This window comes from Protobothrops mucrosquamatus, unplaced genomic scaffold (assembly GCF_001527695.2).
Source record: "Protobothrops mucrosquamatus isolate PMUCROS unplaced genomic scaffold, P.Mucros_1.0 scaffold914, whole genome shotgun sequence".
In the NCBI taxonomy this organism is placed as follows: domain Eukaryota; kingdom Metazoa; phylum Chordata; class Lepidosauria; order Squamata; family Viperidae; genus Protobothrops; species Protobothrops mucrosquamatus.
The window spans coordinates 154,761-181,288 of NW_015387165.1; the positions used below are offsets into that span (position 1 = coordinate 154,761).

The following is a 26,528-nucleotide window of genomic DNA, read 5'->3' on the forward strand; positions in this document are numbered from 1 at the left end:
CCTAGACGGGGTTAGTTTCCTGCTTGTTTCCTATTCAGCCGCCGTTCCTGTGCTTTGACGTGAAAACTTTTAAGGTGGGAGGGAGGCGTCTCGTCCTTAAGGTAGCCCTGAGAGTAAACCCCCGAGACTACTCGCGCAAAACGAAGGGCGTGGGGTTCAGCCGGAGCGCGACGCGTGTCAAGAGTCGATTTGATTTTTTTATTTATTTATTTATTTATTTTTTCGTTTTTACGAAAAACGAAACCATCGGCCGTTGAGGTTGGGCCGACCGCCGCCCGGACTTCCTGGCTGCGGGGGGGGGGGAGGAAGCGGCGCTTGCTCCTCTTGTCCCTTTAAGACCCCGTCGCCTGCGAAAGGAAAGGAAAAAAAAGGAAAGAAGGCGGGCGCAGTCGGCGTGATGCGCCCCGGACTTTGCCGAGACGCCTAAAATAAACAACTTCCTTTGGCTGGAGTTTCGCGACTTCGGGGCTGCGCGGAGGGCGATGTGGGAGAGGGCGAAGGAGAGACGCTTGAGTCGGGGGCCGTTGCTTGGATGGCCGTCTGGGGACGAGGTCGCCTAGTTGGATTCGAACCGCGGGCTCCCGAGAAGCACTTTGGCTGGGTGGCTGCCGAGTCGGGATCCCCGATGACTACGGCCGCCTTAGCGTCGACCGCCTCGCCTCCCTTTCTTTAGCGGCAGCGGGGAAGAATGCTGGTGCCCTTCCCGAGCTGAGAGCCGAGCGCGCCCGACGGCTCATCCGGCTCGTCCGAGAGATTAATGGGAAACAAAGGCGATGCCAGGAGGCCTCGCGTTGTTATTATTCCCTGCGCGGCGCCCGTAGCGGCGGCCCCGGTTCAGCTCGGCGAGCGGGGGATTCTCTGGGAACTTCCTTAAGCGGCGGCGCCACCTTAAAAGAGCCTGATGACTTTTCTCGTTACATTGTAGCAGCGGAAAGAATGTCGGCGCGGGCCGCGGCTGACGTCAGAGGGGAGCAACGCAGAGCGGCGGCGGCGGCCAGCAGGCAGCAGCGGCGGCCCCGGCACGGAGGAGGCAGCGGCGAGAGCGGCCTCGGCCCCGCCGCCACGATCCCCGCCAGTACAGCCACCGCCACCAGCGCAGCAATGGCGACCGTCGGGGAGCGCAGGTCCTTGCCTAGCCCGGAGGCGATGCTGGGGCAGCCCTGGAGCCATTGGGTCGACGCTGCTAAACTTCACGGGAACGATGGTGAGCGAGCGGGCGAGCGAGCGGGAGTCCCTGCTCCGTGGGGGAGGGGGAGGGGAGGGGGGTCTGGCCGGCAGCGGAAGGGTTAACACAGCTGGTCGCCTAACGACGCTCTCCTGCCGGAATTGTCTGATAATCTGTCCCAGAGTAAGAAGGAGGGGGAGAGCAGGGAGGGAGAGTTGGCCAAGAAGGTCCTGTTTGTGTTCTCTCCTCCACCTCGCACCTCAGTCTGTATCACAGGTTTATAGATAGGTAGGTCACTCGGTAAATCTTGCTCAGGCAGGTGGCAGTGCCTAACTGACCTTGGGGTGATTACGAAAACGTTAAGTGTGCTTGACTGATCGGCGCTTGGATGGGAGACCACCAGGAAATTCCAGAGCTACGACTGGAGTAGTTTGGGATTTCATTAATTAATTAATTAATTTTTTGAAGAAAAAAAAAAAAAAAAGTCCTGAAAGAAGACAATGGTCATTCATCTCCACGTTCCTGCCAGGAAAACAGCATGGAGCTTTTGTACGAAAGCAACAGGAGTTCAGCTTCACTCGAAAGATTTTAGGTTTAAATATAAGGGCCTTCTCTCTTCTTGAGGTGTTCGCTTTAAAAAGTAAAAAAAAAAAAAAAGCTAGATCTCAGGTAAGTCCTGCGACTTATTTATCAGGGCAAACAGGAGAGCAGTTGCCTATTTCTTGGTTTTTTTTGTTTCTATTGTGATGACATCCCATAATGCAAGTTGTTTCCAGTGGGTTTTTGAAGTCTACTGTATTCTTCCTTCAAATCACACAACCATTTATATTAGAAATCAGTGTTATGAGACTCCAAGAGTATTTAATGTAACATTAGCGGATGTGATTTTATTTATTCATAACATTTATAGCCCATCACCATTCCGCAGGACTCCCAGTGGTTTTATAGAAATATACAAACAAAGACTTCCACGGTCAGTATTAAAACAATAACATCTTTAAAACAAAATATCTGAATAACAGACATGTGCAACTGCTTCTGATGGCAGTTAAAAGTTGGAGCTGAGCTAAACTAAACTCTAGTGCAGGAGTGTCAAACTGCCGGCCCGCGGACCGGATGCGTCATGCTGAAACCGCACCAGCAATGGAAAAAAAGTCGCGATACGTCATAACACGTCACGTGACATTGTGAGTTTGACACCCCTGCTCTAGTGGGAGACCATTGCAGACCCCTGAGCTTCCCCTCCCCCTATACCTTCTGAAAGTGGGAAATCATTAGTTCCTTCTGGGTGAAATAAAATTGGTCAGCCTGATTTTAATGAATGAAGATAAGGTGGTATGAAATATAAAGAGCTTTATAGGATACCACCATCCCTTTAAATGTTGTTATTTTTATTTATTCAAATTTCTTATAGCCACTTAACACTAGAAGACTCTGGGTGGCGTACAAAACCCAAAATATCCATAAAAACAGAAGTGACATAAAACCACATACAGACAACCCAGACTAAAAGGATCTTCAAAGTAACACAAATCAAACAGGGCTCCCCAATATATTAAACCAAAGCCAGGTTTCAAGTGATTTCCAGGACCCTAGGAGGGAGGACACTGCCCTTCTTTCTAGAGAAATGCTGCTACAGAGGGTGAAGATCATGACAGAGAGGGCACATTTCCTTGATCCCACAATATGACAACACTTAATATTAGTTTAAAGCAACCTAATGTCAATAGGAAGCCAGGACAGAATCCAAAGCTGTTTGTACTTCTACTGGAAAGTGCCAAATAGTACCCAAGCTGCTACATTTTGGAGAAAATGAAATGCCTGAGTGGTCTTTAAAGGCAGTCCAAGTAGAGTGCTTTGTGGTAATTTAAGTACAGGCAGTCTCAAATAGAATGCTTTGTGGTAATCTAAGTAAGTGGTAATGAGGCCTTACGTCACTGTAGCAAGGTGTCTTGCCTCAGGTAGGGTCCAATTGCCACACAAGTCAAAGCTGAGCAAAAACTGCCCCAGTCATGGCCTCCAGCTGCCTTCAACTTGGAGTCTTGAGTCCAGGAGGATCCCAAAATCGTAAACCTTCTCTTCCAGGATAGTGCTTCCATATCTAGAAAGACATCACTGGAGTAGCCAGAGAACCACAATGGACAAATAGACACTTTGTTTAGATAGGGTTCAATTTTAGGCCATCCAGATCCAGAGCGCCAAAATAAGATATCAAGAGCAGAGCATGGCCCAGGATGAGTTTCATTAACACACTGATGGCACTAGACCACCAGATGATTCTCCCACTTTTTTGTTATATTTGCTATGCTTAACATTATGCTAACTGTGGGTTACTTGGTATCAGCAAGCTCAGTCCTTTGGGTTTGCACAGTCCTTCTGTTTTTACTTTAATTAACTGCAGTTTGCCACATTTAGTGAAGCAACAAATTGTTGCTTCACTGTTGAATTTAAAATAAATCAAAGTGATTTCTAGGTAAGTTTATTAATGTTAACTATAGTTCCTGGTTCAGAACTGCAACTGCAACTAAAAGTGGAAGGAACTGAAACTAAAAGTGGAAGCAAAAGTGTCCTACTTGTTCCTTAGCTACAAGGGAGAAGGAGATGAGACAAGATAATGTAAATAGGCAGGAAGGTTATTGTGCTCCAATAAATCATTCTTATGATAGAAATGATCATCTGGATATGTTTTATGACATGCTTGTGAATAAAAGTTAAAATATGGAAAGTATTAATACGTCCAAATACCGAATGAGCTATTTTTTCAGACTTTGAAAGTTATCAAAAATATCAGAGCACCAGGAATAAAGTTGTGATGTAATACATAATGTCTATCGCATGCATTTTTGAGCAGCCAAAATAAGAGGCAGAATTATAATAATTTAAAAATAGGCTACATAAAATTATTATGTAATTCCTGGTAGCTTATACAAAATATACTACCAAGAAGAAATATAAGGCAGTTTGCCATGCAACAAAAATGCAACTACTACCTGCAAAACTTTATTTGGAAGAGAATTAAGAGTAGAAACTAAAACCTTTCCTCTCAAACCTGCATAAAACATGCAATATTTCAAATTGCCCATATTGGCATGTATATTCTGGCACCAAAGACTCGATGTGATATGTCCACCTCTTCAGGTGGTGAAATCAAGGCCTCTTACTAGGTTCAAAGCACTGCTAAAATAAACTTTATATTTAGGGACTTTTCTTTATGCATCACATCCTGTATACATTACATGAAGGCATTACCTGAGACTTCCAATAGCACAATTGCTCTGCATAAGACAGTGGCTGACCATAATCTATCAGCATGTGGGACAACTGATCAAATGCCTATTTTCATTGAAAGCTGGTGAACTTTCAGAAGCTTTACAGAGCTGGTCCTTCCATCTTTAGGTTTTTCCACCCTATAGATTTTAACATCTTCCAGTATTGGCAGTTTTGGAGACAAGCACTCATTGGTCTTGGCTTCAATGAAGAGTAGATTTAGTTTAATCTTGAGAAGTTGGAGAATGCACCTTATAAACCTTTTCCCCCCTCAAATGTATGTTGCTTATAGGATTTGAGCAGCAGTTTGTGATAGAATGTTTGACAGTAGGAATTCTAACTGTCCTTTTCAGAATAAAAACAATGGAGCTATGAGGTGAATCTGCCACTTGTTAAATAAATGGTGGCTGTTAATTTGATTTCATGGTTGTATCAAAGTCCAGAGTCAGGTTTTGAAAGAGATCTTCTCTCCAGACGATGATTATTACCTACTAACATTTTGGGGGCGTTTATGGCCATTCACCAATTCAGTGTATAGAATAAAAGAGCATATAACACTAGATCAGTTTTAAAATACCTGAATGAACGTGTTTGAACCTAGTGATGGAATGGCTAGGGATGTCGCTCTAATTCATATTCAGAGGAAAGCATTTCATTGCTGAGGAGCATTGTAGAGAAGTTTATTTTCTTTGTTCCAAAGCAAAGTTATATGCAGAAAGTTGATTTTTAATTCTTATAAAATAAAATTCTTTTTGTAACGTATGTTTCTTTAGTATTTGACTTCTAGGCCATATTAAATCCTTTATATTATCTTAGTACTCACTTGCTTTTAAAGAAGGAAGGAAAGCATCTACTACATGCTTTTTGTATTTTAAGATTTTTTTTCCTATCAAAGGAATTTAAACCATTTTATGTAAGATGGGAAGACAAATACATTTTATAGCATTGTTGCACTGAATGCTTTGGATGTAATCAGAATATAATTGGCCATGTAGTTGACACTCTAAAAAGAACAGTACAAACTAACATTTTTCTTTTGTTTGTTACATCCTCAAAGGAGCAGCCTTGGACGAAAATTTCAAGGAGTATGGTAAAAACCGAGAAGCGATGCGACTTTGTAGGGAAGGTGAGTTTGATGTAGACGGATTTCCTACTTCATAGAACTGTCAGTGAAACATATACACATGCAGAATTTTATATGGGCCTGAATTTGCAACCCTACATTATTACAAACTTGCACTTCCAGAGATTATTGGAACTTTGTATTTGTCTGAAATAACTAACATACGTATTTATGTTAGTTATTTCAGACAAATAACATACATTTACGTTTTTCAAAATTTCTAAACATTAATGTTATTATTTTATTTATGAGTTATTTAATGTAATTTTCTATTACATTAAATACATAATGTAACAACAAAAGCTAATAGAAGTCACTGGTAATACTTTTCGACTTTTATATGCTAATTTGGTGGTGGGGTTCTGTTTGTTCATCTTATAATAGATTTGGCTCTATGTAATTCTTAAAAGGTCATGCAGAATGCTGAAGCTACTTTTCATAGGACAGTTGATTGTTTGCCTAGCTATGTGGTATGCAAGGAGCAGGTCAAAAAATAATGCAAGAAAAATTCTGCATTTTGATGAAATGATATTTTTTCCAGGATCTAGTTTGAAATTGATAGACCTGTTCACTAAAAATTGACCAGCAGAACACCACTGTAATAACTGTCTTTTAGTATAGCTATCTAAGGGAAGTATTTAGAGGCTTAGTTTTCGTGTTTAATAGATATTGACAGCATTGGCTTCTAGGAACTTGCTTAGTTTGTCTTTAAGCAACTTAAAATGACAATCATTACCTCATACTTCAGTTACAGGTTCCACATCTAATTTTGGTATATGTACAAATGTTAGATGAATCAGTGCACTAAGAAGAAGGATTACATTTATTCTTAATGCATTGATTCATCTTAATTCATAAAAAGTTAAGAGGGGGGAAATATCTATCAACTTCCGTAAGTCTCTTGTCATTTTCCATTTATCTTTTTCAGCTTTAAAAAGCTCCATGTGTTTCAATCTTTTACTCCATCCTCCTGATCACATTAGTTGCCTTTTTTGCACATTTTTGAGCTCTGTATTATTCCTTTTTATATATAAAAATCAAAATGATCCATAGGCTCCAAGTGTAATCATAACGTAGCCTTATATAAGGGGATTATGATATACTCATGGTTTCTGAGTCATGTAATTTTCACAATATATCTGAAGTTTTCATTAATCTATAAACTGATGTCTCCATGAAGATGTTTGAGCTATTCATTCCTATTTGGGGCTTTATCTCTGTATTAGCATTATATCCCATGTTAGGAGCTTAAGATAAACATAGCGCTCCTCTTCCCATTTTCCCCAAACAACAACCCTCTGAGGTAGATTGGGTGAGAGTGACCGGCTGAAGGTCCCAGAGAGTTTCAGTGGTTAAAGGTAGACTTAAATCAGGATCTCTCCAGTGCCACTCACTTTCACCACTATATGGTCTTTTACTTGCTTACGTTTTTTGGGCTGGTTGTATGTTAGGAGATACTTTATGGCCAGGTTTAATAAATAGAATTGAGTGGCACTGAGATAACTAAATTATTTTTATTTCTCTTACAATCTCATCTCATTTACATCAAAAAATGTTCTTGCAATGCTTTTGGATAGATCTTTTGCAGGGGTCAGTACTTCTTGAATCTTACATCTACAATATGCATGCCAGCTTACGGTAGCTTAAATTTATGCAGTCATACAAAGTTTTTTTGCAGGGAATGTTTTTTTTTTTTTAAATCTTTGTTTATGATTCCAAGAAATTATAAAATGATTAAAGAATATCTAGCTGCCCTGTAAATTCATGAAAACATTGTTGGCCTTAGCACATCTTGAAATATTACCTAAAACCTTTGTTCTATGCTAGAGAAAAATGGAAAGACATTACAAAAAGATAGATGTGTGATCTGCATAGTACCTCAGTTTTTGAACAGGTAGACATCTTTTCCCCTCTTAATTAAGGGCAGGTTGAGACTAGGTACACATATGAGCCATATGTTCAGTTGTATAGAATGTAGATTACATGCCCTTTTTAAAGCTGTATACATCACATTTGTTTATATTTTCAGCCTCTTCAAGGGATATAATTATAATTAGATGGTCTCTTGGTATTTTTGATCTGTAACAGTACACTTGTTGCCTTCTTGATATTTGATATTTCTTCTTCATCTTCTGAAAAGCTAAGATGCAAAATAGATCATGGACAAGCCTATTAGCTATCGTATGGTTGCCTCATTATCACTTTTGCAATTTGTTACATACTAAAACATTTACATTCTGCATTATATAGAATAGTTCAGCATAACTATTTTGCTATCATCTGGGCTAAGAATAAAAACATTTAAATCCTTCCAACTAAAGAGTTCTCTGCAAAGCAGTAGTTGTATCCTTCTTTCCCAACAAAGTATCTTCCCCTTTGCTTTTTTTTGTCTGAAACATGCTGTTCGGTATTTACCAGTATTTAAAGGGAAGGGTTTTTCTTTACAAATCATATATTTTACCCTTACAAAATATTCTAGTTATCACAAATACTATTTTGCTGTCATTTGACAAATGAGTCTGTGGGAGATGTTGTTCAGCAGAATGGGATTGTTTCAGAAGTAAGATTAAACTGGCTTTTCAGACAGACAGAATATCAAGCAATGATTTCCATTTAATTGCATTGTTCCTTTCCCGTTTGACAAGTTAACAGCAGACAAAATTACTACTTCCAGCTCATTGGATCTCTAAGTGAGGGTTGATTCTAAAGGTTCTTATATAAGACTTCCATGGAAATATGTGTCTTGCATTCAGTAAAATATTGGAAATGCAGCCTTGTCTATGAATGGTTAGAGGTCCAAAACAGAGACATCAGTTGCCATCAAAACATGTTTTGAACATAAATGTGAGCTTCACTGTACAAGAGTAACAATTTAATCTGAAGTTCACCAGCTGGATATATTTTCAAGCCCATGCTCCTTATCGTAGTTCTTAATAACTGCCTTGGCTTTCTTTAATATCTAAATAAGTTTAGTTATCCTCTATGATTGTTCTAAGATCTTCTTTATCCTGTCCTCTCCAAATGTATTAGAAAACTATCATAATGCCTGTCTAGTTGTATAAAGATAAGTGGCAATTATGTACGGTAAACACAAAACAGTTGTTAGGCCATATCAAATCAAATCTTTATTATAGTCATAGACCAACATAAGGAGGGTGGTAGGAGTCTAGAAATATACATCATGAATGAAATTTAAAAAATTAATACATACACATACATATGTGTATACAGAAAATGCACATATGTGTATGCATACAAAAATTTAATACACACACATAATACACACACATTAAAAGTATATACAAAAATGAGAATCTAAAAGAAGGGGAAGGAGCATTAGATGGGTGTAGGGGAGCATAAAAAACTGCCATTTTTATGGAAGACTATAAAGCTACAAAGCACAAATCTAATTTATAAAGTCGAAACTCGGGCACTGATCATCATTGGACAAATTTTGAGTACTGCTGCACAGAACTTGGCAACACTGTATGTTGTGGTAGGGCTGATATCTGAAATCAACAGGACTATATAAAATTGTTTTGTGCACCTTGGATACTTACGTATCAGTGGTGACATGGGGTGTATGAACATTTCTATAGTGCAGGCTCTGTAATTTGTGTGTGTGTCCAGAGTCACAAAGACATTGTCTGAGTAAGGAACCTTCCTGTATTGCCCTTCAAAGACAGCTGTAGGGAGGACATGACACATGTGCAGTAAAGGGCTTTCTGTGTTTTGGTACTTAGTTAGGTATGCCATGTGGGCGGCAGAGGTATCATTAAGCCATATAATTTTCCAGATGATAACAGTTGAAAAAAAAATGTTTATTTGGGCATATTATAAAAAAAAGATGTTGAGACTCTAGAAAGAGTACAGAGAAGAGCAACAAAGATGATTAGGGGACTGGAGGCTAAAGCATACAAGGAACGGCTGCTGGAATTGGGTATGTCTAGTTTAATGAAGAGAAGGATGAGGGGGGACATGATAGCAGTGTTCCAATATCTCAGGGGCTGCCACAAAGAAGAGGGAGTCAAGCTATTCTCCAAAGTGCCTGAAGACAGGGCAAGAAGCAACGGATGGAAACTAATCAAGGAGAGAAGCAATCTAGAACTAAGGAGAAACTTCCTGACAGTTAGAACAATTAACCAGTGGAACAACCTGCCTCCAGAAGCAGTGAATGCTCCAACACTGGAAGTTTTTAAGAAGAGACTGAACAGCCATTTGTCCGAAATGATATAGGGTCTCCTGCCTGAGCAGGAGGTTGGACTAGATGACCTCCAAGGTCCCTTCCAACTTTATTATTATTATTATTATTATATACTACAGAACTGGAAAAAAATCTTTCTGAACAAAATGTAATTTCATTCTTTCAGAATTCTCTAACTTTGTCAATGCTCTGATTTCGATACTGCAGGTGTTTTTTAATCTACTGAAGGAAATAGCCATTAGCACTTGATGCTGTGTATGTCAAAGCAGTGTCTCTTCACTCTCCAGTTAGAAGAAACAGATGTGTATCAGTTTACAAGTCAAGTAGTAGTAGATCACTGGCAGAAGTTTTTGCTCTAAGCTACAGGACTCTGAATGACTTTTTTAAAAAAACCAAACAATGAGGTGATTTTGATTTTTATTCTGTACTTTTCATATATCTTGACCATTCCTAACTCCAAAAAGTTATTATACCGTGAATATGCTTTTATTTACTTATTATTAAACTTGTATGCTGCTCATCTCACTGAGGCGATTCTAGGCGACTTACAGTCATACAAAAATCATATTTAGCAGGATGCTGCATTGTATGTGATATTCCAGCTGTTGGCTATCATGTTTCCCTCTTTAGCTAAAAACCACTAGTAGCATATTTAAAAACAAAAGAAAAACCATTTTGGCTTTCCGTGGTTAACTGGATGCTAATAAGAAACCCACAAACAGACATGAGAAACATGTTTTTCTTCCCATTCATGTTTTTCATAACTGATATTAAAAGACTTACTAGAAATAATATATTAGGGTGGTTGTAAATAGGGCAAAACTATTACGAGGTACTGCATTATTTCATGTGTACTAAGGATTCCCATAAGACACATTAAAAATAGTGGTAAGGGAAAAATTAAATACAGAAGTTATTAGACACATACTCTTCTGTTTTATATCTTCTTTTGTAGGCCAACTGAATTCAGAATATGCTTTACAACTACAAGCATATAGTTAAGGGACACTCAAAGGATTGTTAAGACTATTTTTAGTTCACATATTGCTGCGCAGCATGGATCAGATATTGTTATAGAAACTGTCTTAAATAATAACCTAATTTTGACCCAATTAAATTCCCCTTTTTTGTTTTGAAATAATTATGTGCATGCCAGCAACAGTATCCTTAATGGATAAAAGGCTTGATGGTGTTTAACACTTCACACATTAAAGCTACAGTTCAGTGAAAAAATAACTCTATTACTATAGTATATCGCCTGTTGGATTATTTTCTTTATTAAATAAATGAATCAAACAAACATTAAAGTCAGACTATTTTGTACATCTTTGTGGCCCACATGAAGGTCTGATAACCTTCAGTGGCAAAACTTCAAAAAAATTGAAAGAGAGCAGATATTCTTTCACAACCAGTGTCTACACATAGATATATTACTTATGTATTTATACAGACTTTAGAGTTATGTGTTTAGTTGAACCTTAGCAATATTTTGGTGTATTGCAGAGTTTCTAAAATTTTGCTTTAATTTGGTAAATAAATTCATAAAATTACCCCACCCTTCATCTCCAATGGTTGAAAAAAATGATTACATTGAGGTTAGGTCTAGCAAAAGGTAAATATACCACTGACTTTAATATAGGTAGTTCTCGACTTACAACTGTTAATTTAGTGACTGTTTAAAGTTATAACAACACTGAAAAAAGTGATTTATGGCCTTTTTTCACACTTACGACCAGTACAGCATCTCCATGTTCACATGATCAAAATTCAGACACTTGGCAACTGATGGTTGCTACGTCGTTCTGGGGTCATGGGATCACCTTTTGCAACCTTCTGACAAGCAAAGTCAATGGGAAAGCAAAATTCACTTAACAACCGTGTTACTAACTTAACCACCACAGTGATTCACTTAACAACTGTGTCAAGAAAGGCATAAAATGGGGCAAAACTCACTTAAATGTCTCATTTAGCAACAGAAATTTTGGATTCAGTTGTGGTTGTAAGTTGAGGACTACCTGTAATCATCACTTAACAACCGTGTCAAGAAAGGGCATAAAACGGGGCAAAACTCACTTAAATGTTTCATTTAGCAACAGAAATTTTGGATTCAATTGTGGTTGTAAGTTAAGGACTACCTGTAATCAAATTTTAATATGCATATAAAACAAAACCATGGTAGGACCCTTCAAATTTATGGTGTAAAATCTTTACTTTGGAGATATTTCCATAAGATAAGTACATTTAAAACTATTTTTTTTAAAGTGGGAAGGATGAGCTTGCTTATTTTGGTTTTATTTTTCAGACTTCCACTTCCACTTCACATTTGGAATCTTTATGCTGTAGCTATAAATTCCGAATTTGTCATTAGATTCTCAGAGCAAATTCTGACAGTGTTCCAGGTCCTGAGTATATATGCCATGAGATTTGTTCACCCAAAGGTGGAGCTCTGTCACTACTCTCTACAAACTAAGCCTTAGCAAGATTCTGACAGTGATCCAGCATTGCACTCGCTAACTAGGAAGTTTGAACAGTCAAAGTCGGGACCTTTTAAGGCTGCATTCCAACTCCTGTGATCAATCTGTCTGTCTAGCTATCTAGCTATCTATCATATTTGCATAGCCACCCATCTCACCATCTGGGTGGCACACAGCACAGAGACCTGCAGACAACTAGTTTGTCAAGGCAGAATGGGAGTTAGAAAATTATTCCAGCTTCTAAGTTCAAAACATGACACTTGTGAACACAAAGCTAGAATCCTGGCAGAACTTGCTGTGATCTTTATTTGGATAAGTTTGCTCCAGGCACGAAATTCTGGTATCCATTCTACTTTGCAGATACAACCTGTCTCCAGATTGTGCCCCCCCCCCCAAAAAAAACTTGCTTACCTTTCCCAGTACATCATGATCCACACTTTGAGAAGTTCTGGCTTTTAACATGTTTAAATTGCTTTGTAAGTATCAGGTTGCAAGGTAGCGTAATTATATAAGACAGTAAAAAGATCTTTGGACTTGGTTTTGAAGATGGTTTTCACCCATACCTTTTGTAGAATTGATGTGGCTATAGATCCTTCATGACACTGTAGTGGCTTCCTATAATATATATGATACACCACTGCTGTGCTTTGCACTTGAAATCTTTAGAAAAGAATCTAGTCTACACACCAACGTCTGGTGTTGGAGCAGCCACAACAACTTGGAGGCAAGTTGTTCCACTGATTAATTGTTCTGTCAGGAAATTTCCCCTTAATTCTAGGTTGATTCTCTCTTTGATTAGTTTCCATCCATTGCTTCTTGTCTTACCTTCAGGTGCTTGGAAGAATAGGTTGACCCCCTCTTTGTGGCAGCTCCCTAGATATTGGAACACAATTTAGGGCAGGCATGTCAAACTTGCGACGTCACGTGACATCACGCGACGTATCGGAGCTTTTTCTCCATTGCTAGCAATGGGGTGGGTGCGGTTTTGGGATGACGTGTCTGGCCTACGGGCCGGCAGTTTGACACCCCTGATTTAGGGGATTGCCATCCTATTTTAAAACTCAAATCACAGAGAATCAGGCTACATTTTAAAAAATCACTTTTTTCCATAAATGTTCATTTCATAAGATCTTTTGCATTATGTTGTGTTTCAGGTCTAAGATGAAGTGAGGTGATTAACTAGTTTGAGGAATGCCTTTTTAGAAATGACATCTTTCTTAATATTGGGCTGGTGATTCCTTTCTTCACTATTTATGCCTTTTAACATCTGAGCCCTTACTTTTAAAATGGCATATTAATTCTGAGATTGCTGTAAGTAGACTTTTTAAAATTTTATTTGTGTTCACAAAGGAAATTTATGCATGACAAGGATGTCTCCTTTGTGATCATCGCAAGCAGCCTTGAGGGACCTTTGGCTAGTGCACTAAGTATGGCCTGTGCAAATTCTCCATCCAGTGTTCCAATTACTTCTTTCACTTTCCAGATCACTCTCTGTTTGCACTAAATGTTCCTCTATAATGTTTAGAAACTTTGTGAGCATCCAGTTGTAGATTTTCCTCTTCTACCTGGACAAAGGTGTCCTGTCTGTATTCGGCAAGCAAGGATTCCTGAGAGCTTAGCTGCTAATTGACTCAGCACTTGAAAAAATGCTTAGTTAGATATACACAGATCTTATTCCCTTTCTCTAGTCAAAGAAAACACTGGTGGCATAGAGAAAGACATCCTAAGAATCAGAGAGTGGCTCAAAATCATAAAGCTTTGGACAGAAGAATAGTATGTTCTCATTGTATCCATTCTAAAGGTTCTCCAATCTGTTGTGGACATGGGGGAGCAGGAGAACTATCCAGATTTAAGCCAGATATCCTATTCTTGTTCTGTCGATGCTTCTAAACTGATAATGCTGATAAGAACCTTTGTTAAATAAAGGTAATTCTTGACTTACAATTCACTTTGTGATTGTTCGAAGTTACAAGGGCACTGAAAAAAGTGACTTATGATCATTTTTTACACTTATGATTGTTGTAGCATTCCCACGGTCATGTGATTTACATTCAGATGCTTGACAACTGACTCACATTTATGACGGTTTCAATGTCCCGGGGTCATATGATCACCTTTTGCAATCGTCTGACAAGCAAAGTCAATGGGGAAACCAGAGTCACTTAACAACCATGTTGCTAATTTAACAACTGCAGTAATTCACTTAACAAATGTGGCAAGGAAAGTTGAAAAACTCACAACAAATTTCTCTTAGCAACATAAATTTTGGACTCAATTGCCGTAAGTTAAGGACTACCTGTTTGCTTCCACATTGCTATACTACATTGGCATATTTGTTGGAAACAAAGTCATAAAAACAGTGCTGATTAAAACAGCACAAAATAGAATCAATATAATAATACTAAGAAATTGTTAAAAAGGGGGGGGGGGCTAGAGCAAAAGTCAGAAAATTCTCAATTGTGATCTCCTGTGGCTGAAACAAGCATGATATTGACTCTCAGTCAATCTTCCACTTCATAAATTAGGTTTGGTTTAATCTGTTATGAACTGGAATAAATGTTATTACCCTATATAGTGTAAATGTCATGTTTCCGACAAATGAAGCTCTTCAAAGTACTTCAAGACATTGTTTACCTAAAAGAATCTTTATTCAAGTAGCATAGCTTTGGCACATACATGGTCGAAGCCGAAATCTGAATTCCCCTCTCCTAAACACATAGTATCAGAGCACAATTCACTCCCCTACTTTACAGTCATAAAGCCCCTGAATTGTTATCTGATGTTCTTGCTTTGACAGTAATGATAGCAACTTTAAACTTAATAAGATTCCATGGGAGGCTATAGAGGGTTTATAAGGATCATAAGTTATGCTTTCTTGGATTTCTGCTGCCTAAGGTGGACAGTTCTATGAGACTAACACTCTATGGACTTGGAAGTGTGAGATACCTGAAATACTTCTTTATGGAACGAAGTCTGGAAGGGCCAGCCAAACTAGTTATGTAGACATGAATTAAATTATTATTTTAAACAGCATAGCTAATATGTACAAGCTTTAAATGCAATACAAGTGTTTGCAAATATTATAGTTCGAAGTGCTTGGCATATGTAGGTTGTTAGCCCTCTAAAATAGATTAAGCCTATAACCTTTAAAAAAACACTTTTAACAGTATTAAAAATTAGATATCTGCTTTAAAATGGTGCTGCAGCTACTGAATGGATTACAGTGGTTTAATTAATTTAGAAAATATGTTTATGCAGATGTGGAGAAGTTCTAAAACTGGGCTCAATTTTTATGTGATACCACGAGGTAATTTAAATTAGGGTGTTAAGGTGACAGGCTCTGTAGCAATAGATGATAAAGGAATTTATAAAAACAAATCTCTCAGAAAGAGAAAAAAATAGCATATTTGAGAATTAAGAGAGATGGTAGTTGTTTGCTTAGAAGAAGATAACTACCTATTAGACTGGTATTTTAAGAAGTCCTCAAACTTTCTTATAGTGTCAAGGGACACCCAGGATACTGGGAGAAACAGTTCTTGATATCTGTAACACACATTAAAATATTGGGCATAGTCTAGAAACAGCTGATGCTTAGGTTTAATTTGCTAATTTAGAGGATGGGCTCTATAGAAAGCATTTTACTGACAGCAGAAGTAATTGAGTTGAAATCTTTTATTTCAAGCTTCTCTCCTACCCTCACTGTATTTTTTTTATTATTTAAAAGGACTTGATTATTAATCAGATGCAGGATTTCCAGAAAGCTCTTTAAATGTTCCTGTTGTTCCATCTAAAAGTGACCTCCCCCCCTCAAAAAAAAATACCAGGAAGAAAGCTAAATGTGGTTGGGGGCTAACTGATGGTGAAAATAGTTACATCATTTGGCTTTAGTGCTTTCAGATTTTTTTAAATCTCGAAAATACTCTAACCAAACTTGCTTAAATGTTGTATTTCATTCCGCTGTCATCAGTGGTTTCTTAGTGGACTTGTTCATTAATTAATTGTAAATTCTACACCGCTTCTAAATTAGTTGTTGGAAATAAATCATGCATAATAACCAACAACAGCTAAGAAAATCTTCTGAAAGATTTGATCCAGGATAAAAAAAAAAATGAGCAAGCTGAGCTATGGAAGTCTTGTTCTGGTGTCTGGAAGCTATAGTAAGAGGGCTGAATTTGACTAAACAAGAAAGAGTTAATTGTTAACTCCGTGGGAATCAAGATTGTTTCTCAATGGGGTGCCACTGCCCCAGAGAGAGCAGAGACTAGGGCTGATTAGGCAGGTGGAGGCAGTGGCCAAGCAGGCTTTTGTCCAGTTTTAATTGGTGTGCCAGTTGCATTCCTACCTGGAAGACAAAGTTCACACAACAGTGGCTCATGCCCTCATCTTAGCTGGAATACTGCAACATGTTCTACATTCTGTCTTTGAAAACCCACCTGGGTAAGTGTAAAAATGCAGTAGACCAGTTACTGGCTGGTGTTAGCCTGCTACCATCACATTGCACCTTGTTTTTTTAGGCCTTTATTATCAATCGGTTTCTGGATGCAATTCAAAGTGCTGAAAAAAGACTGCCTTAATTCATTTTGTGAAGAGAAATAGTAGCTAGGAAGTACCTTTTCTCGTTGCTAGCTCTGACATTGTGGAAGTATCTCTTCTTTGGGGGCTTGTTCCATCTCTTCTAACGTTCCATATGCTAACTAAAGATAGACCTTTTTCAAAAAGTTTAGTATTGAACATTTCCTGCCATCATTCATTGATTTTACTTTGAATTCCTAATAATTGATTTATTTGGTTGGTGATTTTTGTTATGTTCTTTGCTTTATTTCTCATCATCACTACTATTATAATTTATTTTTGTGTTGTTACTTTGAATAATTATTGATTGCCTTTATGCTGCATTAACTATCACGAATGCTTTCTTCAATTGTTTAATAAACCATTGTGAATTGGTATAGAACTAGAATAAATAAACACTGGACAATAGCTTTCTTCATGAGATGGAAAGTATCCATTTCAACTCATTTTTATAATCAAACAATTTAATTGTTTATCTGTTTTTTACCATTATGCTTCTATCTGACTTCTCACTTAATAGTTCTTTCTGTCCCTCATGAATGATAAAATGGACTCTATCCCATGAAAGCTTATGTCATAAGAAAGTTTTATTGCTTTAAATCAGAATACTCTTAACAGAAATTTAACTTTAGCTGAAATTTAATTAAAAATATTCTTAATTCACCACTTTCTTTTCTCTCTCTCTCTTTTTCTTTTTCTCTCTCTACATCCTCCATCACAAAAAAAGGAATTCAGTATACATGCCAGAGGAGTCAGGGTGAGCATCTTTCAACTGCATCCATGAAATGTACATTCATAGGCAATTATATAATAATTGTCATAATTATACTTGGAACAGTAAGGAAAAAATTCTTATAAAAACCCCTTGCTGCACATTTTTAAAAAATTTCATTGTCTCCTTTCCTATTATTATATTACTGTTATTTTTCTTTCTGGTTTGCAACTGTATGCATGTATTTATAAATAAAATTGAGTTGAGTTCAGTGGGGCCTGCTTTTCAGTATATGTGGGTAGGATTATAGACTTAGGTATCTAGGAAATTCAGCTGTATCTATCATCTTAACCTCGTTCAGTTAATCTCATAAGTAGATTATTACTCCATTTCTTAATATTTGATCACACAAGGCGACATCTGTGTTCAAGCTCCCCTCAACTTAGTTGAATACTAGCTAAGAAGGAAAAGTTAAAATTATTTTCAAAATTCTTGTGTAAATATTTACCTAATTGAAACCTCTTATTTAGGGCAGAATTCCATGTGAAAACCCTGTTTTGAATCCTAAACCCATTCAAATCAGTCATCTATCATAGGACTCTGTTTACTTATTTCCCACTACAAACCCTATTTCTATATATTTTGGTAGTCAGTGTCCCTTTTAAATGTTGTCCGTACTGCTGCAAATGTAGCATATTCTGTCAAAATAGAGCTGAATAGATATTTCTTGTAATCTTTTTTTAAAAAAATACAATAGTAATAGCATTTAGACTTATATACCGCTTCACAGTGCTTTACAACCCTCTCTAATGGGTTTACAGAGTCAGCGTATTGCCCCCAACAATCTGGGCCCTCATTTTACCGACCTCGGAAAGATGGAAGGCTGAGTCAACCTTGACCCAGTGAGAATCGAATTGCTGAACTACTAGTAGTTGGCACTCAGCAGAATTAGCCTGCAGTAGTGCATTCTAACCACTGCGCCACCACGGCTCTAAATACAGCCTGTGCTTTAGTTCATTTAATTCATTTTTTATTTGCAACTGCCTTATTTTTGTTTTATTTGTTTTTAGAACATTTTTTTCAGTGTGGTTTACAACACTAAGAACATTGATTAATTTAAAATAATTAATCAGGGTTTTATTAAAAATAAAATATATAAAGAGAACTTAAACAGTAGGCATTTATTTAAAAAGCTGTAGCAGCATACAGATTTGGAATATTTTCATATTACTTTCCTAAAAAGTTATAGGAGACTAAAAGCATCTATACCTAGTATCAGAAAGATAACAAAGTAAACACTTGATGTGCCTTATTATAAGGCGTGTGTGGAAGAGACCCAGTGAGGATTACAATATGGCATTTGGATGAATCTATGGGAAGAGTCTTTCTNTTCTTTCAGATATAGGGAGATTCTTCCTTCATGCTCAGCCAATGAACATAGTTCCTAAACTCTTCTCATATTTTATGTCGCCAAACCAGGTCTCTTCAAACCTATATTTGTGCCTATGATTTGTTTACAAAAAATCTTAGTACATTCTCCTTTATTGATTACACATTAATCTATCTAATTTTATCTTGTTTGGTTTTAGTCCATTGTTCTAACCATTCCAGATGGTTTTAAATCGTTTTTTGTTACCACTCTTGTTAATACTCTTGTTAATAAATATACTCTATATACCTTCATCCAGGTTTTTTATTAAGTGATCATTGAAACTTGGCTATTAAATATTAAAAACAATATTCACCAAATATATGGTGTAAGATTTGGTAAGAAGCAGATTCTCTGTTGCTACATAATAGCATAATACCTTTTTTTAATAGACTAAGTGGGCACAGGTTTTGTGTTAATCATAAGTATACACTAAATTGGAGAGTACTCATGGTGATTTGTGTCATTTGTGTAATGATCTTCTTACCCGACTATCACAAATTAAAGCACTTGTGTCCATTTATATCATTTGTGTAATTATATCATTAATTATATCACTTGAATCAGGTAATTCCCATAATGAAGTTGCTACTATACATATATGTCATTTAGTGAGGTAATGTTCTTTGTATAATGATACTATAGAAATGATTCTAATTGCTGTGGAAAATTGATCTGTTCCATATCTAATCTGTTGTATCTGGATCTGGTGAACTGAGATTTCATTGTAATAATTTTGCAACCACAAAAAATAATTTTAAATATTTGTTTAGTGAAAAATATAAAGTAGGTAGTGAACTTTTTTAAAGTGTTGATTTACCTGTAAACATTATTTAAAAGCATGATCACTTAATAGCAGTTACTTTAGATTACATTTTTAAATAAAGAAGATCCTGAGAAATTCAGAATTGTCCAACATTTTTCTAAAAACCTGAAGCATAAATACATAGGGGTTTTATGGTAATAGTTATTGGAAGAAAAAAAAACCCTTTGATTTAGAGTCATCTTACAATTGTATCTGCTTCAGTTATCAATATTTATTTTTTCACTTTATTATAAAATTATTTAAAGCAATTAGTTCATTGTTAGTAGCTACAATTACAAATAGTTCTGATTTTTAATACTGACTAGAGCAGAGGTGTCAAACTCACAAGGTCACGTGACATGTCGCGATGTTTTGTGACTTTTTTGCCATTGCCGGCAATGGGGTGGGCGTGGTTTTGCTATGATGCATCCGGCCCGCGGGCTGGCAGTTTGACACTCCTGGACTAGAGAATCCATAATCCCCTGGGTCATCCTTTCAGAGCATATTTCCTTACCAGATTCCTGAATGCTTCAACAAGTATAGAACTTCTAATACATTGCCTTCACTGAAGAAGTTTGGATGCATTCAGAGATGTACCTTACTTGAAAATAGCCCATGTTATTAAATGTTCAAAAAAGTGATGAATAATTCTGGTGCATAATATAGATAAGCTGTGCTCTGCCAGCAGCTCATGAAATTTGCTATACGTATGCTATAAATATTTAAAGCAATTGTACATGTGGCTATATTGGCTGTTGGAAAGCTGCTTATAAACTCTTTTAACCAATTGAGCAAATTTTAGAAATTGCTTGTTGGAGTTCCGGAAATGTATAACCAAATCTAAGGAAGTTTTTTAAAGCATAAATTCCAGTTTGCACCTCAGCAGTTTCAGTTTATTTTTCAAAATACCATCCAATCATCTGTTGTAAAAGAACATGTGTTTATATAAAACCAAGCTACACATGGCTGTCATTATTCACAGTACTGTAGTTCCCTTCCAGCGTTCAGCTTAACCAACTAATGAGATTGTGAATATATGTGAATTAGTTTGTTAGATGTGGTGCTTATGTTTGTCTTCTTCCTACCACGAAGACTGTTCTCATTTTCTTTCTTTTCATCTCCTTCTCACTTGGTCCTGATAAACCTTGCTGGGTCAGCCTCGTCAAGAGTCACCTGCCTCTTTCATGAGGCAGGTGAAGCATGTAGTGGCATGATCCAGAGACATCTGCATCATAGAATCAAGAAGTCAGAGTAAATCATATATGATTCTATCTGTCATGAACTGAGCAAGGTACTCTGAAAAAAGGCAAACTACCACAAGGAAGCCATATGGAGCCTTTCAACAAGGCTAAACTAGTAACAACCTGCCTCCAGAAGCAGTGAATGCTCCAATACTGGAAGTTTTTAAGGAGAGACTGGACAGCCATTTGTCTGAAATGGTATAGGGCAGGTGGTAGTGAACCTATGGCACGGGTGCCAGAGGCGGCACTCGGAGCCCTCTCTATGGGCACACATGCCGTTGCCCCAGCCTTGCCTACCCCTCCTTTCCAGCAGCCCCCCTGAAGGAGAGTCACTCCCAAGCGTGGCCCACACAGAGCAGCGCAGCCAAGGACATGGCAGCCAGGCAGCGTAGAGAAGACTCTGCCCTCACACCCCATCATGCAGTTGATGCTGCAGGGCACAGGCAGAGTGTGTGGCCGCCATAGCGCTGCTGGGCTGCCTGGGCAATCTGCGACAGGCCCTGGAGGCGATGAGTGATCCTGTGGTCAGGCAGAGCGGAGGCGGGCAGGGAGTGAAGCAGGGCAGGGCCAGTTTTTGGGCACTCGGTCTCTAAAATGTTCGCCATCACTGATATAGGGTTTCCTGCCTGAGCAGGGGGTTGGACTAGATGACCTCCAAGGTCCCTTCCAACTTTAGTAGTAGTAGTAGTAAGAACTGCTATGACCAAACAAGAAGGGAGATCAAATAAGTGCTAATCCCAGCCTTAAAAGTTGTACTTTAATGCATGCATAGAAGGTCATCCATCATTTTCTGTAGGTGTGAAAATAAAAATGTCAAATCTGTGACTGTGCAAAAACCTTTATCCATATTAAAAAAATTATTCTCTAAATTGCAGATACATGAAATCAGAGATAAAGAGTGAGGATAACAAGAGCCATATGTACTGCATAATCAGAGTAGCGGGTTTTTACTGAAGAACCTTTTGTAAATAGTGTTACAATGTGAGAAACAGACAAGAATCTTAAAAGCGTTTGATGTTATATGGAACTGTAAAATAAGATAAGGGTTTTCTTTTTGAGATAATGGGTAGCTTTGTACTCTTCATAAATTGTATAATTATGCAGTCTGTCTAAAGCAGATCAAACTGGTATCACCAAAACACTGGATAATGGAGTCACTTTTGAATGGTGGCAAAACATGTCTCATATTTTCTTTCAGAGTAGTAGAGCTCAGCTGGTAGTTTCACCGTTGCATTGCAACACTGAGGCACACCCAAAACTTAACTTTTTGACTTTGTAGCAATAAGATGGGGCTGGCCATGTGGTCAACCGGTAAAACACGGATTTTGGAACTCCTATTTTCTCCAATTCTGTTTTCACAGTTTGAACTACGTGTAGTCCTCAATTTACAACTATCCATTTAGTGAATATTTACAGAGATGCTAAAAAAAAAGTGACTTATAACTTGTCCTTGTGCTTATCACTGTTGCAGCATTCCTATGGTCATGGGATTGTATTTTGGGCACTTTGGCAACTGGCATATATTTAAAACAGTTGCTGCATCGCAGGGTCACATCAGATTATTAATATCCCTTGGGATGATGCCGAAGATGCTGTGAATGATTAAAACTGCTGGAAAACAGTTAATGTCCCATGTGCTTTGCATAGGACCTAATGATCATGATGAGGGTAACATCACCATTTGTGACCAGCCCAGATGGCTCTGACAAGCAAAGTTAATGGGGGAAGCCAGATTCACTTAACAGCCGTGTTATTATTTATTTAACTGCAGTGAATCACGTAAAGACTGGGCAAAAAAGGTAATTAAATTGGGCATTGCTTAGTGAAGGAAGTTCCAGTCCAAATTCTGATCGTAAATCGATATCTACGGTACTTGCATAGGACAGTGGTTGATGTTATAACTCCACCTCTAAAATAGTTTGGAGACAGAAAAGGGCATCCTTAGTTTTGCACAAAAGCAGAGCACAGAGTCATGATTTAATAGAAGAATTAATAGCTGGGAATTTATTTTAATTATTTATATTGAACTCTTTGGCCAAAAGGCTTTTTCGTTTTCACACTCAGATTTATAATCCAAAGAAAAAAAAATGCCACAGAAATAAAAGGAAAAAAAGGAAGAAGAAAACAGACAAATTAAGGCAATTGTTTCTAATGTTCCCATTTTCTTATAATAACCAGCTGAAATTCTTAGACTCTCACATGTTTCTTGTTGTTCCTTCCAATTATCAGTTGCCTATGCCTTTCCAAGAAAAACTAGTAGGATCCAGATTATATCCTTATCAGCAAAAAGAAAGAATGGTGTTGCTGTTCTTTGCAATTCAGTTGAAATGGGCAATATCTATGAGGGTGGGGAGAATTAAGCTGATAAAAGCAGTTGTGAGGTGAAAATCAAGTTTTTATCTTGTTATTTTACACTTATAAATGCCTGTGGCTGCCAACAAATATGATCACTTACTTTCTCTATATTGGAAAGTTATTCCTTTTCTCCAGTCCTAATTACCAATCTTGTGCCAGGAAGGTACTAATGCCTAATTTTAATTGCATCTAATTCTATATTGAACTGTGGTCCTTTTCTTCAAATAAGTGGTCCTGCAGACTCTGTTAGCATATGTCCAGAGGGCCAAACAAAAGTTCAGTGATTTCTCAGTTGCTCTGCTTGTCAGCAAGGTTTTGGATTCGGTGCACATTAGTAAAATAGGTTTATAAATTACCCAGAATTATAGAATAGGAAGTAATGTAAACACTTTTGGCAAAATCTTAGGGTTGGGAGAGATCTTGGAGGTCTTCTAGTCCTATCTCATTCCCAGTGAAGGAGTCCTTACACCATTCTGGACAAACGGCTACCCAGTCTTCTCTTGAACATATACAGCGATAGAACACCCATAACTTTAGGAGGTAGGCTGTTCCATTGCTTAATAGCTCTGATAGTCAGGAAATTCTTCTTTAATTCAAGTTTGGATTTCTCACTGAACAGCTTCCATCCATTGGTTCTTGTCTTACTCTCTTTTATGTTTTGGAGTAAGCAGTCATGAAGATAATCAAGCTCCAAGCCATGAAGGATCATCAGGATCTTGAATTGTACCAGGAAACATACAACAACGAATAATGATATTATATGACAACATTGGATTGTCCTAGTTAACGTGGGCATTTTGTACCAGTTGCAGTTTCCAGGGTTGGGGCTATGCATTCTCGGTAAATTTAGTTTTAGCAGACTTTATTAACATTGTAAAACATATTACTTCTTACAGCAAACTCAGTAATCTCTTCTGAGACTTCCACAACGGATGTAGAAGATGCAGAAAGAAATGTGGTTTTCATTCATTCAATTTCCTTTGATTACATGTGTCATCAAAGTAAAAAATGATCCCGAGAACAAAAAGTGTTAGTATAAATATCTAGGTTGGCATATCAAAATAAATACATATTGAAGAATTTCCTTCAGTAAATTGTCAATCATAGTGGAAGAATTAAAGTTAAAATTCTAAGGAAGTATGAAGACATGCAGTATTTTATTTTCCTTACCAACCAAATAAACTGTTCCAAAATATTTTACCAGCGTCCCTAGATTTCTTAAAATAACCAAGCGTTTAGTAGCTCATTCACTTTATCATGTTTGTGAAACAAACATAAATGATAATCCCTAGCCATGTGGGAAATGTTTGAAACTTGAAGTGCTTTTTTTTCTAGCATGAAGAATTTCATACATTCCTGGTTGTAATCTGAACTAAATTTAATGGAATGTACTGTATTCATTATTGTTATAATTACAGCTGAGTAAGAAAATACCTGCTAAACAAATAAGTAAAGTACATCTTTCCTGACACACCTCTGTGTTCTGTTTGCTTTTGTCTCACCCACAGTGATGTTAGATTCTATGCTATGCCCATGCTAAATTAGTTACAAAACTATGAATGTTATGTGGGCTGTTTTGTTGAGTAAAGAATTGAAATTATGTAGCTCTTAATTGTGAACGATTTTTAAACTATTTTAACTAATATAGTGTGTTCATTACATAATAAAAAAATTGATCAGCATGATAATGCCAGTGCAGTTATATCCGAAGCATGCAAATTTGGAATAGATATGGATAGTGAGATGGATGGCAAATTTAATTAATAAATATGGTAGACTGCAACTACATAAATGAGCTCTCCCAAGTGCCTCCATCTCATGTCTCCTTTAATGCGCTGGTTAAGAAATTCAAAGTACTGTATTCACTTCCAAATTCATAAATTAAAGTAAACTGAAATTTACAGAACTGTAAATTCCAAATTATAATTTATTTAGTTTTGGAACAAACCAGCACTAAATGTTATTTTCAGATACTGACTTGTTTATTAATTAATGTTCAAATAATCCTCAAAGCTTTTGGGCAAAGAACGTGTGTGTGTGTCTGTGTGTGGGTGTGTGTTTGAAACTCAGAAGTGGGCATTTGTTTACATATCAGGATAACATAGTTTTATTGCATCTGAACCAGGTCTTAGAATGTGATTGTCTACAGGCATAAGATTGCAATATCTAAGAGATAAGTCTCATTGAATTTCTTCAGTACCTGGCTGTTTTGAAAATGAGCCAGGTGTCTACTATAAATTATCTACTATAAATTACTGACAAGCCATCTTGAGTGTCTCTGGCTATAAAGTTGAGGTATAAATTAAACAATAATACTAATAGAACTTAACTATTAAAAATATTTTAGTAATTATTATTATTATCTCAGTACTTTAGATGCCAAGAGATACTGTTTCCTCTTTCTGATTATCTAGTTTGACATTATGTATTCACATGGAATATTTCTATCTATCTATCTATCTATCTATCTATCTATCTATCTATCTATCTATCTATCTATCTATCTATCTATCTACACACACACACACACACATATTTCAGAAGATGTTCTACTACATTGGTAACAGGAAATCTGTGCTCGGTGTATTCCAATACTTGCTAACATTGAACTTTTGGCAAAAATATAAAATTATATTATTTTAGAATATTTGTAGAGAGTATAATGAATTATGCTATAGGGTCTAGTAGGGAAAAGCCCCTACATTTTATTCTATGTGTGAGATTTAAGATTCAGAGGTTTTGAAAAACCTCAAGAGATACTTTGGTTTTACAGTCTGCCAGTTAGGATTATATTCCTGTATAACTGCTTGCTTCTTCTATATAGTAACATGCAACGATGTTCCAAATATTTGACTCTTTGCTGAACCACAACATATATAAAGATACTCTCAGGTTGAACTTATCTGCTGCTGACTGCATCTAGGTATTTTTCTTGGCTACAAAATTTAGTAACAAAAATAGCTTGTCATTGCATTCTTCCAAGATTTTTTTTTAATTGACTTCCCAGTCTAGCCTCCAATTGTAGCTTCCGAGGCAGGCCTCCATCCAAATACTAACTGAGGCCGAAGCTATAACAACTTGTTAGCAATATTTAATATGTATTAGTTCTAAGCTTTGTAGGTAGGGGATCTTAACCTGGGTCCATAGAACTCGGGGGGGGGGAGTGTGTGTCAGCAGATAG

At 37.2% G+C, this 26,528-nt stretch overlaps 1 protein-coding gene across 1 annotated transcript in view; it reads left to right on the top strand.

Moving 5' to 3' along the window:
* Nucleotides 1-936: 936 nt before the first annotated feature.
* The window catches only part of ATXN7 (ataxin 7), a 61,990-nt gene continuing 36,398 nt past the window's right edge, over nt 937-26,528 (top strand). The window contains exons 1-2 of the mRNA XM_015819395.1: nt 937-1,204; nt 5,490-5,558. Coding sequence (XP_015674881.1) covers nt 937-1,204; nt 5,490-5,558 — 337 coding nt within the window. The remainder of the gene's footprint in view (nt 1,205-5,489; nt 5,559-26,528) is intronic.